The sequence below is a fragment of the Nycticebus coucang genome, chromosome 15 (assembly GCF_027406575.1).
Source record: "Nycticebus coucang isolate mNycCou1 chromosome 15, mNycCou1.pri, whole genome shotgun sequence".
Classification (NCBI taxonomy): Eukaryota; Metazoa; Chordata; class Mammalia; order Primates; family Lorisidae; genus Nycticebus; species Nycticebus coucang.
In genome coordinates this window covers 83,829,495-83,848,618 of record NC_069794.1, presented here as the reverse complement: position 1 = coordinate 83,848,618, position 19,124 = coordinate 83,829,495, and the positions used below count along the sequence as shown (strand labels likewise).

The 19,124-nt window shown below is 35.4% G+C and overlaps 1 protein-coding gene across 9 annotated transcripts in view; it reads right to left on the bottom strand.

Annotated features, from left to right (window-relative positions):
- PDS5B (PDS5 cohesin associated factor B) overlaps window positions 1-19,124 on the bottom strand; it is a 191,079-nt gene that overhangs the window by 21,242 nt on the left and 150,713 nt on the right. For all 9 annotated transcript variants that reach the window (XM_053563584.1, XM_053563581.1, XM_053563576.1 and 6 more), the window contains 3 exons: window positions 13,839-13,907; window positions 11,168-11,304; window positions 7,505-7,628 (listed from right to left, as the gene is read on the bottom strand). In XM_053563584.1, coding sequence (XP_053419559.1) covers window positions 7,505-7,628; window positions 11,168-11,304; window positions 13,839-13,907 — 330 coding nt within the window. The remainder of the gene's footprint in view (window positions 1-7,504; window positions 7,629-11,167; window positions 11,305-13,838; window positions 13,908-19,124) is intronic.

The window sequence follows — 19,124 nt, the reverse complement described above, 5'->3', positions numbered from 1 at the left end:
TTTCATATATATATATGATGGTTTATTTAAGCACAATAAGAGATTAACAACAATAACTAATAATAAAATAGAACAATTATAAAACTATACTATAATAAAGTTATGTGAATGTGGGCAGTCTCTCTCAAAATATCTTGTTACATAACTAAAACTAGGGACAACATACCGATATCTCTAATGAATACTGATGTAAAAATATTCAATAAGATCCTAGCAAACAGAATCCAGCAACACATCAAATTATACACCACGACCAAGTGGGTTTTATCCCAGGGTCTCAAGGCTGATTCAATATACATAAATCTATAAATATAATACATCACATAAACAAAATAAAAAACAAAGACCATATGATTCTCTCAATTGATACAGAAAAAGCTTTAGATAATATCCAGCATTCCTTCATGATCAGAACACTTAAGATAATAGGTATAGAAGGGACATTTCTTAAACTGATAGAGGCTATCTACAACAAACCCACAGTCAATATTATACTGAATGAAGTAAAATTGAAATCATTTCCACTCAGATCAGGAACCAAGCAAGGTTGCCCACTGTTTCCACTGCTTTTTAACATTGTAATTGAAGTCTTAACCATTGCAATCAGGCAAGAGAAGGCAATCAAGAGTATCCATATAGGATCAGGAGATCAAACTTTCACTCTTCACAGATGATATGATTCTATACCTGGAAAACCCCAGGGACTCAACACTAAAACTCTTAGACATGGTCAAGGAATACAGCAGCATCTCAAGATACAAAATCAATACTCACAAATCAGTAGCATTTATATATACCAACAACAGTCAAGCTGAAAAAGCAGTCAAGGACTCTATTCCTTTTACAGTTGCGTCCAAGAAAATGAAATATCTGGGAATGTACCTGACAAAGGACATGAAAGATCTCTCTAAAAAGAACTAAGAAACTCTGAGAAAAGAAATAGCTGAAGATGTTAACAAAGAGAAAAACCTACCATGCTCATGGCTGGGAAGAATCAACATTGTTAAAACGTCCATACCACCCAAAGCAATCTACAGATTTAATGCAACCCCTATTAAAGTACCTCTGTCATACTTTAAAGATCTGGAAAAATTACTATTTCATTTTATATGGAAACAGAAAAAACCTTGAATAGCCAAGACATTACAAAGAAATAAAAACAAGTCAGGAGAAATCATGCTACCAGACTTCAGACTGTACTATAAATCTACAGTGATCAAAACAGCATGGCGCTGGCACAAAAACAGAGAGATAGATGTATGGTACAGAATTGAGAACTAAGAGATGAACCCAGACACTTATCGTCATTTGATTTTTTATTTTTCTTGTTTGTGGTTTTTGGCCGGGGCTGGGTTTGAACCCGCCACCTCCGGCATATGGGACCAGTGCCCTACTCCTTGAGCCACAGGCACCGCCCTCATCATTTGATTTTTGCTAAGCCTATCAAAGATATAAACTGGGGGAAAGATTCCCTATTTAACAAGTGGTGCTGGGTGAATTGGCTGGTGACTTGTAAAAGACTGAAATTGGACCCACACCTTTCACCTCTAACAAAAATTGACTCTCACTAGATAAAAGACTTAAACTTAAGACATAAAACTATAAAGATTCTTGGAGAGAGTGCAGGGGAAACACTTGAAGAAATTAGCCTGGGAGAATACTTTATGAGGAGGACCCCCCCGGCAAGTGAAGCAACACCAAAAATACATTATTGGGATCTGATCAAACTAAAAAGCTTCTGCACCGCCAAGAACACAGTAAGTAAAGCAAGTAGACAACCCTCAGAATGGGAGAGGATTTTTGCAGGTATGTTTCTGATGAAGGTCTGATAACCAGAATCCACAGAGAACTCAAACTTATTAATAAGAAAAGAACAAGTGATCCCATTTCATTGTGGGCCAAGAGACTTGAACAGAAGCTTCTCTAAAGAAGACAGGCGTATGGTCTACAGACACATGGAAAAATGCTCATCATCTTTAATCATCTGAGAAATGCAAATCAAAACCACTTTGAGATACCACCTAACTCCAGTAAGAGTAGCCCACATAACAAAATCCCAAAACAACAGATGTTGGCATGGATATGGAGAAAAGGGAAACACTTCTGCACTGCTGGTGGGAATGCAACCTAATACGTTCCTTTTGGAAAGAAGTTTGGAGAACACTCAGGGATCTAAAAGTAGACCTCCCATTTGATCCTGCAATTCCTCTACTAGGTATATATACAAAAGACAAAAAATCACCTTGCAACAAACATATTTGCACCAGACTGTTCACTGCAGCTCAATTCATAATTGCTAAGTCATGGAAGAAGCCCAAGTGCCCATCGACCCATGAATGGATTAATAAATTGTGGTGTACGTATATCATGGAATACTGTAAGAAAGATGGAGACTTTACCTCTTTTATGTTTACATGAATGGAGCTGGAATATATTTCTCTTAGTAAAGTGTCTCAAGAATGGAAGAAAAAGTATCCAATGTACTCAGTACTTTTATGAAACCAATTTATAATTACTCACACTTTCTTATGAGAGATAGCTCAGGATGAAGGAGAGAAGTGGAGGGGGAAGCAAGGGAAGGGGGGAGTTTGACAGAGGGAGAGTAAACGGTGGGACCACACCTATGGAGCATAGTGCAAGGGTATAAATCAAATCTATCAAGTATAGAATATAAATGTCTTAACACAATAATTAAGTAAACGAGGTAAAAGCTGTATTAATTGGTTTTATGCAAGCACTCCAAATTGTATAAAACAAATCAACACATTGGGGCAGCGCCTGTGGCTCAAAGGAGTAGGGCACCGGCCCCATATGCCAGAGGTGGTGGTTTCAAACCCAGCCCTGGCCAAAAACTGCAAAAAAAAAAAAAAAAAAAAAAAACCCAAACAAACAAAAACAAAACAAAACACATTGTATCGCACATATGCATAAATGTATTCATGATCTATGTGTATATGACTAAATAAAGGAAAAATATATATATTAAAAAAAAATAAAACTAGGGTCAAGAGAGGACTACCATTCAAACTCTTCAAAGTGACAGAGTATAGACCTTCATGATTACACCTTACTCTCCACCAATTAATGCAAGGTATGGGGTGTTTCACATTAACATAACCTTATGCACACTATTTCTTCTATCTAGAATGATCATTTAGCTTTTTAAAAAACCTCAGTCATAATATCTTGCCTTTATTTTTAAATCCTCATTTTGTGTATCTTCTTTCACTTAACTTCAATTTTATTATAAGTTTATTTTAATACCAAATGCCAACTTATAAAGAAGTAATTTGGCTTTCACAGAAATATTTTCTATTATCTACCCTCCCACTCAACAAAGTTAAAATTAACTTATTCTTTCCTCAGTATTAACTCCCATGGGAGAGAGGAGTCTTTGTTATCTAATTATTTATTATGAAAATATTACTGAATGAGTAAAAATCAACATATCACAGATGTATCTCTAAACAAACATGCCACTCATTAAAAAATTAATCTCAGCTATGTATGGTGGCTCACGCCTGTGGGAGGATCACTTGAGGTCAGAAGTTTAAGAACAATCCTGAGCAAGAGTGAGAACCCGTCTCTATTAAAACAGAAAAATTAGCCAGGCATAGTAGGATGCGCCTGTAGTCCTGGCTATCCAGGAGGCTGGGGCAGGAGGATCACTTGAGCCCAGAAGTATGTAGCTGCAATGAGCTATGATGATCCCACTATACTCTAGTCTGGGCAACAGGGCAAGACCCTATCTCAAAAAATAAATAATCTCTACTGAAATATTATTGCCCCCTACTTTGACAGTATCTTTTTTTTTTTTTTTTAAGACAAAATCGTACTCTATAACCCTGGTTAGAGCACCGTGGCCCCTGCCTTGCTTACAGCAACCTCAAACTCCTGGGCTCAAGTGATCCTCTTGCCTCAGCCTCCTGAGCAGCTGGGAATACAGGGCCCCCCTCAAATGCCCAGCTAGTTTTTTTTTCTATTCTTAGTAGAGATAGAATCTTGTTCTTGCTCAGGTTGTTCTCAAACTCCTGAGCTCAAGAGATCTGCCTGCCTTCCAGATTGCAGGAGTGACCACCATGCCCAGACATTACTTTGACAGTGTCTTCAACAAAGACCATGTCTGTGTCCCTCCCACTAATCATTTAGGGTCCAAAAATACAATGCAAATTAACTACAACATCAATCTTTGAATCATCATTAAAGTAGCAGGCAGATTTTCAAAAAGTCATCGAAGGGATATGGCAGAACTGTCAAATCACAGGCAAGGCAACTAATATACAACTGAAGTAAAAAAATTGACAGGAATGATGACATATTGGTACTTCAAGACAATCATTTGAATATAGAATTTTAAAAGGTGCTACTTGGAACTGAGGAAGCCTTTGATTTGTTTTTTGTAACGATGACTATCTTTTTGACTAAAATTAAGTAAATATAATTTTATCAGAAAGATATACTCACAAAAGCAAATACTTGTTTCTTTCACCAGCAGGGTTATAAAAAGTAACTGGTTAAATACAACAAAAAAAGCAGGTGGTATCTAATGCTACAAAGATGACCCCCAAGGTAAAGTTCCAATCAAAGCTTTTACTCATTACTGACTATGAAATTAATTTTAAATTAGATTAAATTCAGTGTAAGTAATTTACCTTCAGTTAATTCACTTTTAGTATCCTTTTCTAGTACAACTCATCCTCAGAATTATTGTACTAATCAATACTTACCTATTTTCCGTTCTCCCAATAGGTTGTTAGCTTCCAGGACTATGATTTAACTTATCTTAGTGTTCCAAAACCTACTGATAGCACATAGCAGTATAAAGTGCATGTTTCATGAACTAAGTTCCAAATTCTAAAATCTAAGCAATTATTAAATTGTGTTAAAATTCGTATTATTATCTATTCCTCTAAATTTACTTTTTGTTAAAATACATGACAAGGGCCTCCCTGATACAACACTGTCTTTCAAGAGCCTCAACTCAAAAAGAAATAAACCACATGATTTTAAGTAGCTAAAGCACAAAATTGTAGATAAAATCCAGAGAATTAAAAAGAGACTACTTTCAGCTAAAAGAATACGAGCTGTTTGTGAAAAAGGTCGTTCCTGAGCCTTGATTTGCAGAAAGGGTTGGGGTGGATGTATAAAAACAAAAGGGTAAGAATAAAATCAGAGGCAGCAAAGTACAAGTCACATAGAAGAAATTTATTCAGCTACACCAAAATGAGGGTAGGTAAAGGATAATACGCAAAATAAGATGTACAGTTAGGACTAAATACTAGAGGGGTTCGAATGCCAGGTTATAAAGTATGTGCATTTATTTTTACAAGTGTGAGCCCCTAAGGATTTTCTGAAAAGGGGAATAATCTGATCAAAACTATGATTAGGAAAATTTATCCAACAATAAAGTAAGCTTTGGTGAAAGCTAATGATGGGTACAGCAAAAAAAGTGGTTAAGAAAGTATGAATAAAAATGATATAATGGATATCGAAGGCCAGGATTATGTAAACTTTAGCAACAAGGTATAAGGACATGCAAAAACGTCAAATGTAAGTCATGCCTTTAGGTCTAAGAAATGCCATTTAGGTTTAACATTTACTGAGGCTCTACATGTTGAGAGAACAGATTTGGGAAATACTTTTAAATTCAGTTTTATATTCACAGAACATAAAAGTTTGAACAATCTGTCCCGTTTAAGTGGCACCAGAGATTTTAAAAAAACTTAATGCTGCTAGTATAGTAGCCACTCAAAGGGATCATGAGGTGGCCGAAGAAGAATGTTTAAGTGTTGAATCTAATCCTGGACAGATCCTCACAGAATACACACATTTAAAGAAAAAGAAGAAGAGCCAGAAAATGTAGTCAAAGAAGACAGAAATCAAACAAGAGCTTCAAGAATAAAGGAGCAATAAGCCGAGTCAAATGATGCAGAAAGGACAATGAAGCCCGATAACATTACTGGACTTGAGGACTTCAATAGGGTGCTTTGGAAAACAAAACAAATACCAAAATATGTGTAGGGATGAGAGGATAAGAAAGAAAAAAGACTTAGATTATACTTTTTTAAGGTTTGAAAGTTTAAAAAGAGGAGATAGGCATATGGTTTAAAGAAATAACAGAAATAGAGAAAAGTTTTATTTAGAATGAGTTAACTTGATATGCTTTTAAGCTGTGAGAAGATGCTAATAATTGACTATTACCATTGGGACATGTTCCACAGTCAACAGAATTCCAAAGAAATCTTAAAACTTAGGTTATATGAACTTTCACCTTGGGAATTTGGTGCTCAAGATGGCAATGTATAATACAGTACTAGAAAAGAAAGCCTCTAGAAGTCAGTAAGTGTGGAGACTTTTGCACATAATAAATACATAATGGTTGGCACATAATTTGTATATACTGTAAGTTTCCAACAAAGTCTATCTCTTTTTATATATTTCTACACTTTTAATTTATACTTCAATAATGATAGTATCATTACTCTAAGAAATACCAAAAATCAACGGATTGCAAGTCTTGCCAATTCAAAAACATAAATACAAAGGTTGTTTTCTAAGAAATGTAATATATATTTTAAACAATTCTCAGTTTCTTACAAAATAACATTATCTACAAAATTAAATAAGGAAACTAAACCGGGAAGTTAGGTGTTTACCAAAATCTCACTGCTCAGATGGTCTTATCTAAACATTAACAAAACTAGAACAAATCATAAACAGGATTTGGAATAGCTGTTTTAAAGACTAAAGTATCAGAAACTGACAAAATGATTACAATTTAAAAATAGATGATTGTGTCTAGGGGTTATAGATAAGCAACAATTTTTAAGCTAGAGAGAACAGGAAAGGGAAGGGAAGAATTACAACAATCCCTGAAATAAATTCTTAAGATTACTTGGAAAAAAACACAAAAACTAAGTGTAAAATAACCACTAAAGTATAGTACTACCCAAGTCCATCCTCCCAGTGACTTGGGAAGCTGAGATAGGAAGATCACTTGAGGCCAGGAGGTTGGGACTAGGCGGAGCAACACAGCAAGACCCTGTTTCTAAAAAATAAGTTAAAACTTAGGCATAATGCCGCATGCCTGTAGTTCCAGCACTAGGAAGGCTGAGGCAGTAGAATCGCTTGAGCCCAGGAGTTCAAGGCTATAATCAGCTATGATCTTGCCACTGCACTCTAGCCTGGGCAACAGAGTGAGACCTTGTCTTAAGAAAAAGTAGAGAAGAAAGGAAAAGGAAAAAGTGAAGAAAAAGAGAGAAATAAAAAGGAGAGAAAAGATAAATTAAGAAAAAAGAGAACTACTACAAATAACAAGAATCAACTATACTGTGTTAGCAACCCAAAACTCAAAGGACAATTTTAGAACTCTGAATGTTTCTCACGGACAAGTTTATCAAAGAAAATATACACATTCTAGATTTTTATCTAAATATCAGAGCAGATGTTTTTCTTTCTGAAAGTCAAAGCCCATGTAGTCATTTTATATTGCCATTTTCCTTACGTTGATAGCTAATGCGCATAGCTGATACTGTTCTAATGTGATGATTTCATGGTAACAGGGTTCTTGTGCTAGCTTCACAATAGCACTCCCAGCGGCAAGTCTCAGGCGTGACATATCTGGTTTACTGAAAAATGAGCAAGAATGAATATAGATTAGATTTTCAAATGTCTATATAAAACTCTTCCTACTTTGTATGTCTGATTTTGTAAAAATTCTTCTAAAAATGAGAATGTGTAAATGTTTATGCACCCCCCCTCCCCTCCACAAATCATGTTACAATTCAAACACCAAGGTGATTATATTAGGAGATGGGGCCTTTGGGGGAGGCAATTAGGTCATGGGCGTGGAGCCCTCATGAAGGGGATTAGTGCCCTCATAAAAGTGGCCAGAGGGAGCTTGCCTAACATTTCTGCCATCTGAGGACTTAGCAAGAAGATCAAGTTTGTGGACCAAAAGTCTACAAATTAGGAAAAGGCCCTCACCAGAACCCAACCATACTAGTATCCTTATCTTGAACTTCTCAGCCTTCCAAACTGTGAGAAATAAATTTCTGTTGTTTATAAGCTACTCAGTCTATGATATTTTGTTATAGCAGCCTGAATGGACTAAGAAAATATTTTAGTGATAACCGAACACCATATTATGTTCACTTAGCTATGGAAGATGATGCCTGATATTATGAAATTCTTCTCTTAAACATAAGTCTATGCTAGTGTTACTAACGTCATTTAATTCTGCAAAAAGTAGCTAATAGGCAAGCCTAGTAAAATCTATTTATAAGTTTAATTATAAGGTTTTAATATTCTACTACAGATTTTTTGAGATATGTTTACGTATAGATTAGAAATAAAAATGTCCTAACTTAATAGTACATCAATCACAACTACTGTGCTAAGCACAAAAGAAATATAACAAAAGCAGGCATAGTGGATGAAACATTACTATTCCTAGCTAGGATTGAACTTTTTGAATATTACCAAGAAAATCTTTTTCAAGTTCAAGGACAGAAAATCACTCAATGAAGCACACTTCACAGTATCTACAGTACTAAATACATTTAAACAATTTCCCCTAACACAGTGATTTATTAGCTAAATTACGGAGATCTGAAACTAATGGATAGAGAGCAAAGTCATTCTCCTTGGAGTATCATTCAACGTTCATGTAAGTATCTCTATAATATATATTGCCGTAAGGGGGATTTAAAAGAAAAGACATGGTCTTAGTTTACTAAGATCTAATGACCTAGTAAGTTAAAGTCTCTTCCTTTATCTTTCTAAGGATTGTGTAAAAAATACTGACTGAATACTTGCCAGTATTAGTAAGGTTCTGAAGTTGCAGAACACATCTCAAAGGTGCTTTTCAATTCATCAATGACAATATTCCAAGTGACTATTAAGCAGGTAAATCATACTTCTTACTGCAGAGAGTACATGCCAGTGGTTGGATGTTTATCCCACAGGCATGGACAACAGATGCTGCCTACATATTTGTCTTTAAAATTTCCCATCTAGACAAGAGGTTTTTATTTAATTTAATCCAATAAGCTTAAAAAAAAAAAAAAAAAAAAAAAAAACTTATGACATGTAATTCCAGGAAACTTTTAGTTTCTGTTTTCAGCTTTATTAAGCAGAAGAAACTTTCCTTCAAATAAAATCTTACACAAAAGTTTAAGATGGAAACCCACAAAAAAGCCTCCTATTTAAGCAAAGGAAAGAACGCTACCCCTAGCCCCAAGGCTCTATCTACTTTGTTTCTACAAGAAGGAATTCTTACTCCCACCCTAGGTAGGCTCCTGAATGTTCCTGAATGTCATATGGGTTCCAAAGAACAAAGCTTCCATGATACTATGTGCTAGACGTACCATTCCAATTACTTTCATATATAATTTCTTACAAAAACCCTGTAAGGAGATATTTTTATTTTATAGATCAGGAATCTGAGACAAGAAGTTAAATAATTTCCTCATAAATAAAAGCAGCTGATCAATGGTGGAAGGTGAAACATGAATTTGAAGCTGGCAATATGCTTTCAGTGTCCCTCCAATATGCCTCCACCACTAAAGTATATTGCCTCTAAAATTTATACAGCTGAATACTGGGCAAGTAAGTATAAAATAATATACATAATATATTAAGAGACAAAATGCATTAGCGTTGGGGGAGAATTTTTTTTGCTCTATCAGGTTGAGCTGACCAGCACAAAAATATCCCAAATTCCATAAAAATTTTATATCAAAACCTACTTATTTGTTAAGTCCTGAACACAGGCACATAAAAATTATGGAAGTAGAGAGATGAAAAAAAATAGAATATAAGAAGGTGATATATAAGATGATATAGTATATTATATAGTATAGTATATGTATATATGTATGTATGTATAGTATATATAGTACATATACATATAGTATAGATATATATAGAGAGATATATATAAGATAGTATAATATGATGATAGTATATATAAAATGAATAGTTTACCAAGCTTTACATTTTCTATTTTGTCTGAGAAAAATGAGCTACTGTTAATATTCTATGCAAAGAATATAGTATAAGTAAAACTTACATATATATATATATAGAGAGAGAGAGAGAGTTTGGAATATATACTATATATATTCAAGGAGAATAAAATGAGGAAGAAAGGTAGAAAGCAGCTGGTAGTCACTTTTTTATGTTTTCTCATTAAAGTATTTAAACTAGATATATAAAGGGGTAAGTTATTCTCCATTTTGTGTTACCAAGATGTGACACTAATGGCATCTGTGTTTTCATAAAGAAACCTCTAAATTTTAGCTAACACTGACATAACCACTGCCATCAACAATGCTTATTACTAGATGCCAGGTAGTGTTTTAACTCATTTAATTTTATCATAATAACTAGGTAAGATAAGATGGATCAATAATAATGATACATAATCATCATTATTTCTATTTTATAGGCAAGGAAACTAAGGTACTGAGAGGTTAATGCAACTTGCTAACAGTCACCTAACTAGTAAGTGGTAGAGACAGGTTTTGAAGTCAGGGTCCAGAGTCCATGGTTTCAATCACTATACTATATTATATCCTTCAAATAAAACAAAACAAAAAACAAAACAAAAAAAGTGTGTTTATTGGGTGGCACCTGTGGCCCCATAGACCGGAGATGATGGGTTCAAACCAGCCCCGGCCAAAAAAAAAGAAGCGTTTGTTGTAAAAAAAATATATATATACATTTTAAAAACATGTAATGACTTCTGGCAATAGACTCAGCAAGCTGCCTTTTCCCTTCAGATAGTAACAAGAATATAAAACATCAGTTATTGATTGGTACACTAACACTTTCACATTAGATGTCCCCAAAGAGTAAACATTTATTGTTTAAAATACTTATAATGTTTAACAGTCCCCTGTACCAGATATGTGACTGCCATTATAAAATAACCGTTGTATAAAAGCATATTATAGTAAAAATATAACCCTATGTACAAAGCAATATTGTATTTTTATTTTATTTTATTTTAAATTACTATCTTCTAATTTATTTTATTTTTTTTATTAAATCATAGCTGTGTACCAATATTGTATTTTTAAAAAAGAAATTGTACCATTCAACAATTACACCAGGAGTTAAAATAATGTACAATCCAAGGAACTGTGAAGTAGTAATTACATACCTAATTTTCCCCTGTTCTGTTAAGTCTCCATCACTATGCAATATTGTTGTTAATAATCTTAAGGTAGAAGTTCCTGATTTACTGTGATTATTTTTCATTCCAAGTAGCCATCGAACCATCATTTTAATAGCCTGGATCTATTTAAAAGATAAATCGACAAATAAAATAGTACATTTTAAAGGAATTAACTATTTGAAAACAAAATCAAAAGATGTTTTCAATAAACGCTTTTCAGAAAAAATAATTATTCACATATAATATGTATACTTTGAATTTTTTTTTTGAGGGTGAGTCTCACTTTGTTGCCCTTGGTAGAGTGCCACGGCATCACAGCTCACAGCAACCTCAAACTCTTGGACTTAAGTGATTCTCTAGCCTTGGCCTTCCAAGTAGCTGGGACTATAGACGCCTGCCATAACATCTGACTATTTTTAGAGACAAGGTGTCGCTCTTGCTCAGGCTGATCTTGAACCTGTGAGCTCAGGCAATCCGTCCACTTTGGCCTCCCAGAGTGCTAGGATTATACAGGCAAGAGCCACTGTGCCCGGCTGCTTTGAATGTTTTAAAGAAGTTTCAACCATCAGAGGAATGACACACACACACACACAGAAATGAGTAAAGACCGTTTTTTTATTATTGCTGTTTCTTTTCTAAACTGATTCTCCAAAACACATTCCCACCTTTCATAACCTAAAGTAAAATCATGCTAACTTCCCTAATCAGCTAAGTTCCTAACTTTTAACTATATTCAAATTTTTCTACCTAAGAGATACCACTCCACATTTGTACTACATTTTATAAATATGAAGTACTTAATTAAGTACTTTTACACCTCTTACTTCCTTTAATGTTTCCAACACCCCTTTTGAAGAATTAATATATTATCTCTTTCTTAAAGGATGTACAAATCCTACCTATCACATTATGTACTACTTTTTCACATTTTTCTAGTTTCAGATTCTGATACTATTTTTGTACCCTTGTAAAGCAGCTTTACCTTTAACATCACTGATGTTAAATAATGCGTGATGCTGTGAGTGCCATTATATACCTATTTTCTCAGCACTGTTCTCAAGCAGCAGTTTGGTGCAGTGGTGCAGGATTTTACAGAGCGGCTCAGGAGTTAAGTGGGTCTTTAACAGTGTTTGACACATGGAAGACACTCTGGAGATCTCTTCCCCAAGCATTTGGTAAGTATGGAGTTATTTAACTTATAGGTGGCTTGCCTTCTAGTCCACTGCAGCTCACAACTGCACCAAACTGCTACTTGAGATCAATGCTGAGAAAACAGGTTTATAATGGGACTCGAAATATCAAACATCGTACATTCAATGATGCTAAAGGTAAAGCTGCTTTACAGGAGTGCAAAAATGGTATCAGAATCTGAAGTTAGAAAAATGTGAAAAAAGGAGTACATAATGTGAAATATAAAAAGTACATACATACATCCTGAAGGATTGTAAGAAATTATAACCAGAAAAATTATATATATATTAATATTAATATATTGGCGCCTGACCTTCACACCTTGATAGTAGATTAAGGCGAGATGTACATGACAGGACCACAGATGGTTTCAATAAATTAATACTCTCTACACCAATAATAAGTGATCTTATACTTAAGTACAACTCCTAATTCAAGGAATTACAGGCTAAATTTTTAAAAACATAAGAACGGTTTTATTAAATCTCATGGAAAAGATGAACAAGCTTAAAATCTGTATTATTATCTTTACCAAATATTAAGAAATGTCCGTAAAAACCAGAATTGTCTTTTGTGAATAAAATAGTGACAGAACTCTGGGAGGCTGAGGCGGGTGGACTGCTTGAGCTCAGGAGTTCGAGACCAGCCTGAGCAATGGCAAGACCCCATCTCTACTAAAAACAGAAAAACTAGCAGATGCCTATAGTCCCAGCTACTTGGGATGCTGAGGCAAGAGGATCCAAATGAGCCCTAGAGTTTGAGGTTGTTGTGAGCTATGACATCATGGCACTCTACTCAGGGTGACAGAATGAGACTCTGTCTCAAAACAAGACAAACAAACAAAAAAAAAAACCCAAACATATCTAAGAAATAGACATATGGAAGCAATTTTCAAATCTTTCTTCCCCTCTAATTAGATTATATGCAGCTTCCATTACTACCCTATACTCTCATAGCATAAGATATCATATAATAAATATAAATACTTGAATAATTTCTTTTTTTCTTTTAGAGACAGAGTCTCTGTCACCCTCAGTAGAGTGTTGTAGCATCACAGCTCACAGCAACCTCCAGCTCTTGGGCTTAAGGTGATTCTCTTGCCTTAGCCTCCCGATGAGCTGAGACTACAGGCGCCTGCCACAAGGCCCAGCTATTCTTTTGTTGGATTTCGGACGGGGCCGAGTTCGAACCTGCCACCCTCGGTATATGGGGCTGGCTCCCCACTCACTGAGCCACAGGTACCACCAATACTTGAATAATTTTAATAGCTATACCTCTGTGACAGAAATAGAATGCTTTTTTTTTTTTAAATTAAATCACAGCTGTGTACAATAATGCATTTATGGGGCACAATGTGCTGGTTTTATATACAATTTGACAGAAATAGAAAATTTAACATCTTTAATAATATCACAATAATAATATTAAGTATATTAAAATCAACAAAACTATGAAGAATACTCACTTTGACCATTGTCTCAGGAGACACTTCTTCATCTGGAACCCAAAGTTTAGTTGTCTTTTTTCCTGGAAGCTAAACAAAATGAGGAACTTTAAAAGACAAATATAAATTCTCACATTCAATTAATGCTTAGTGAATGAACTCCTTATCTTCTGCAGTAACAGTTACTATGACTAAAATACTTCCTATCTAATCTTATTTACCAAAAAATAGTTGAAAAGTGTATCTTTACTAGCACCCAGATCCCACCACTAGTTGGTTCTTTCTAGGACGTGCTACACGTACTCCCTTACTTACCTCCTTTTCAGACTAATGATTAAATTATTTAAGTTGGATGGCAAAAACTAGGGACTGTGGAAAAACAAAACAAAGATGAAGGCCAGGGACAGTGGCTCATGCCTGTAATCTTGAAACTTCAGAAGGCAAGGTGGAAGGACTGCTTGAGGTCAGAGTTCAAGACCAACCAGAACAACATACAAAGACCCTTTCTCTAAAAAAATAAATTAACCAGCTGTAGTAGCATGCGACTGTAGTCCCAGCTATGCTGGAGGCTGAGGCAGCAAGATGACTTGAGCTCAGGAGTTACAATGAGCTATGACTGAGCCACTACACTCCAGCCTAAGTGACAGAGTAAGACCTTGTCTCAAAAAAAAAAAAAAAAAAAAAGGCTCAGCGGCTATGGTGCCAGCCACATACACGGCAGGAGCTGACGAGTTTGAACCCAGCCTGGGACTGCCAAACAACAATGACAATTATTATAACAACAAAAATAGCCGGGCATTGTGGCAGGTGCCTGTAGTCCCAGCTACTTGGGAGGCTGTCAGGAAAATTGCTTAAACCCAAGAGTTTCAGGTTGCTGTGAGATGCTATACAAGGGCACTCTACTCAGGGAGACATTGTGAGACTCTGTCTCAAAAAAACAAACAAACAAAAAAACCAATACCACACCCCCAAATCAATGGAGACAAAAGATACAGATCTTAAACAACAGAAAATATTTTTTAGAACAAGGGATCCCAGGCGGCACCTGTGGCTCAGTGAGTAGGGCGCCAGCCCCACATACCGAGGATGGCGGGTTCAAACCCAGCCCAGGCTGAACTGCAACAAAAAAATAACCCGGCGTTGTGGCGGGAGCCTGTAGTCCCAGCTGCTCAGGAGGCTGAGGCAAGAGAATTGCGTAAGCCCAGGAGTTGGAGGTTGCTGTGAGCCGTGTGACACCACGGCACTCTACCCGAGGGCGGTACAGTGAGACTCTGTCTCTACAAAAAAAAAAAAAAAAAAGAACAAGGGATCCCATCGCAGGCTGGGCAAGGGATTTGAAGAGAAACTTCTCTAAAGAAGACAGGCGCGCGGCCTTCAGACATATGAAAAAATGCTCATCATCTTTAATCATCACAGAAATGCAAATCAAAACTACTTTGAGATATCATCTAACTCCAGTGAGACTAGCCTATATCACAAAATCCCAAGACCAGAGATGTTGGTGCAGATGTGGAGAAAAGGGAACACTTTTGCACTGCTGGTGGGAATGCAAATTAACACATTCCTTTGGAAAGAGATATGGAGAACACTTAGAGATCTAAAAATAGATCTGCCATTCAATCCTGTAATCCCTCTACTGGGCATATACCCAGAAAACCAAAAATCACATCATAACAAAGATATTTGTACCAGAATGTTTGTTTATTGCAGCCCAATTCATAATTGCTAAGTCATGGAAAAAGCCCAAGTGCCCATCGATCCACGAATGGATTAATAAATTGTGGTATTTGTACACCATGGAATATTATGCAGCCTTAAAGAAAGATAGAGACTTTACCTCTTTCATGTTTACATGGATGGAGCTGGAACATACTCTTCTTAGTAAAGTATCTCAAGAATGGAAGAAAAAGTACCCAATGTACTCAGCCCTACTACGAAACTAATTTAGGGTTTTCACATGAAAGCTATAACCCAGTTAGAACCTAAGAATAGGTGGAAGGGGGAAAGGGAGGGGAGGGAGGGGGAAGGTGGGTAGAGGGAAGGGGATTGGTGGGATTACACTAGCGGTGCATCTTACAAGGGTATATGTGAAACTTGGTAAATGTGGAATGTTAAGTGTCTTGGCACAGTAACTGAGAGAATGCCAGGAAGGCTATGTTAACCAGTGTGATGAAAGTGTGTCAAACGGTCTGTGAAGCTAGTGAATGATGCCCCATGATCACATCAATGTACACAGCTATGATTTAATAAAAATAAAAAAAAAGAAAACCAAGAAAATATTTTTTAAAAAAATTAGAAAGGTTTCCAGTTCAAGGAAGAGAACAGAAAACGTTCATTAATCTTCTTCTTACCTAAAGTGGCAAAACATACACACACCCACACCAGTCAGCAAGGCAAGAAAACAAAAGGGGCCAAAAGAATGCCAGAATCATAGGAAAAATTTTGAAAACAAAAAGTATACAGTAAAAAAATTAACAGGGCTGGAGAGTTTATTATCTCCATCATGGTAGAGAAGAAAATATCCTTCAAAAATGTTACCTGATTTTTCCTCTCTAAGCACAACCATGACAGGAACTAACAGGTACTAGGAGATGTGAACTTAGTGGAGTAGCCAGGAAATCAAAGAAAGGTGGCAAAAGAACTGAACTCAGTCTTGGAGCATTTAAGATGACATTTTTATCCCCAGATCATTTCAGGAACCAAATGGCAAAATGATAAGTAGTCCCACCATCCAGAAAGGCAAACTCCCCTAGATACACATACAGCTGAAGATTTACAACCAGTTTAAAACTCAATGAGTCAGTTGAAAGTGCCTTCAAAGAATGAAGTAAAAATAATGAAAAAGTAGTCATATTAGACACATCTTTTTTTTTTTTTTTTTTTTTTTGTAGAGACAGAGTTTCACTTTATTGCCCTAGGTAGAGTGCCGTGGCATCACACAGCTCACAGCAACCTCCAACTCCTGGGCTTAAGCGATTCTCTTGCCTCAGCCTCCCAAACAGCTGGGACTACAGGCACCCACCACAACGCCCGGCTATTTTTTTGTTGCAGTTGGGCCATTGTCGGGTTTGAACTTGCCACCCTCGGTATATGGGGCCGGCGCCTTACCGACTGAGCCACAGGTGCTGCCCCACATTAGACACATCTCAATGAGATCAAGAAGATCTCAAAAGCTTCTATGCGGAAGCGACCAAAAAGGAGCAAAAATCGTATCAACTTCAGATTTCCTGGCTGCAAGACTGGATGCCAAGAAACAATGTTCTGAATTTACTGTAGGCTCAAAACACAGAATTCTACTATTTAAGTAACTCCAATATTCAAGAATGAATACTAGAATTTACGACAGAAAGTTTACAAACTATCATCCATCTAAAAGAACTACTCAACAATATATTACACTAAAATATTTAATTCAAAAGAAAAATTCACCAGGCAGTGCCTGTAGCTCAGTGGGTAGGGTGCTGGCCACATACACTCAAGCTGGCGGGTTTGAACCAGGCCCAGGCCAGCTAAACAATGACAACTGCAAAAAAACACCTGGGTGTCGTGGCTGGTGCCTGTAGTCTCTGCTACTTGGTAAGCTGAGGCAAGGGAATAGCTTAAGCCCAAGAGTTTGAGGTTGCTGTGAGCTGTGATACCACGGCATTCTGCCGAGGGCAACATAGTGAGACTGTCTCAAGTAAAAAAAGAAAGAAAAATTCAATCAGCATAAATTATTACAAATAGAAAACCAATTTTTTTTTCACACATAAGAAACTATCAGACACAACAGACCATCCGGTTTAAAAACTGTAAAACTATAAGAGATTACAACAAAACCAATTACCTGGAAAATGTAACAATTATAAGAGAAAAATACAGTAGTCAAGATGAAAAGTGTTCAATAGGGTGCAGATTTAAGTGGGATGCCAATGCAAATGGGGCACTGATGTACATATTTTTTATCTTATACAATTAATAAAGTATAAATATTCATAAACATTTATATAATAAGCAGAGTAACATCAAAATAAACCAAAACAAAGGTGATTTTTAAAAGAACATTGAAAACTTCATCACAGTAAGATTTAGATATACATCTTTCAAAAACTGATAAAGTTGAAATAAAAGGGGTAAATATCTAAAATCTATATATAAATAAAAAATATACAGAAATAAAATATACAAGGATTAGAAAACAAAGTAATTCCTCAAATCAACCACAAACATAAAATATAATTTTAAAAATTTTATTTAGTACCTACATCACGTAAGAGAAATCTTAAAATTTTCCTTTTAGAGAAAACTATGACACTTTAAGGAAAAACATCTTGCAGATGGACAATAAAGCAATGGAAAATAATGTAAGCTATATATGGTACCTGAGGGTCAGTAGTGCAGAGGACTAGAAAAAGGTAAGATTATTAAATAAGTTGTGTTGGGAAATTTAGTAACCCTAATGGGGAGTAAAAAGAAATGGACTCTTTATATTACAGTATAAAAAGAAGCAAATAATTGCAGATGGATTACATTTTTTCTGTGTGGAAAATAAAACCTTCGAATTTTTAGAATGACATATAGGAGACTTTTTATGACATCAGAGTAGGGAAGGATTTCTTAAACAACATGTAAAAAGTATTAACTATAAAAGATAATAATAAATACAGCTACATTAAAAGTAATAACTTTTGTTCAAAGGGCATATAAAGGAATAAATAAAACACAAATGGGGTTTTATGCATTCTATGAAGATACTGCAACACGCACCCTATAAAAGATTAAAGTATGTAAAGATTACTTTTGGGGAAAAGATAACACAGGAAAAAAAGAACAAAAGACAATGAAAGGAATTTCAGAAAGGAGGCAACTTGAATAGTGACTAGAAATACGAATTTCATTAGTAACCAGGGAAAAGGAAATTAAGACTATAAGGAAACACTATTTTATATCAAATGGGCAAAAATTAAGAAATATAACAATAATGTTACATGTGCTGGCAGGAAAATAATAGTTTCATACATTTTGAAAAATAGTTTAAAAATAAAAAAAGTTAAAGAGGTATATGCTATGACTCATCAATTTTCACTTGCAGGGATGAAGCCTGGAGAAAGTCTTGCTCGTATGTAGCAAGAGGCTCCTATAAGAACATTTATTAGCAGCACTGTTTAAGAGGGAAACAAATGGAAGAATTCCAAAGAAAGAGAATAAATAAAGGGGTTATTTCCTATGAAGAAATAATATAAAGTAATAAATGAATGAATAATGGCAAGTTTAATAATAAATATTATTCTTAGAAACAAATGTGTATGTTTTTATCAGGTTTGCCAA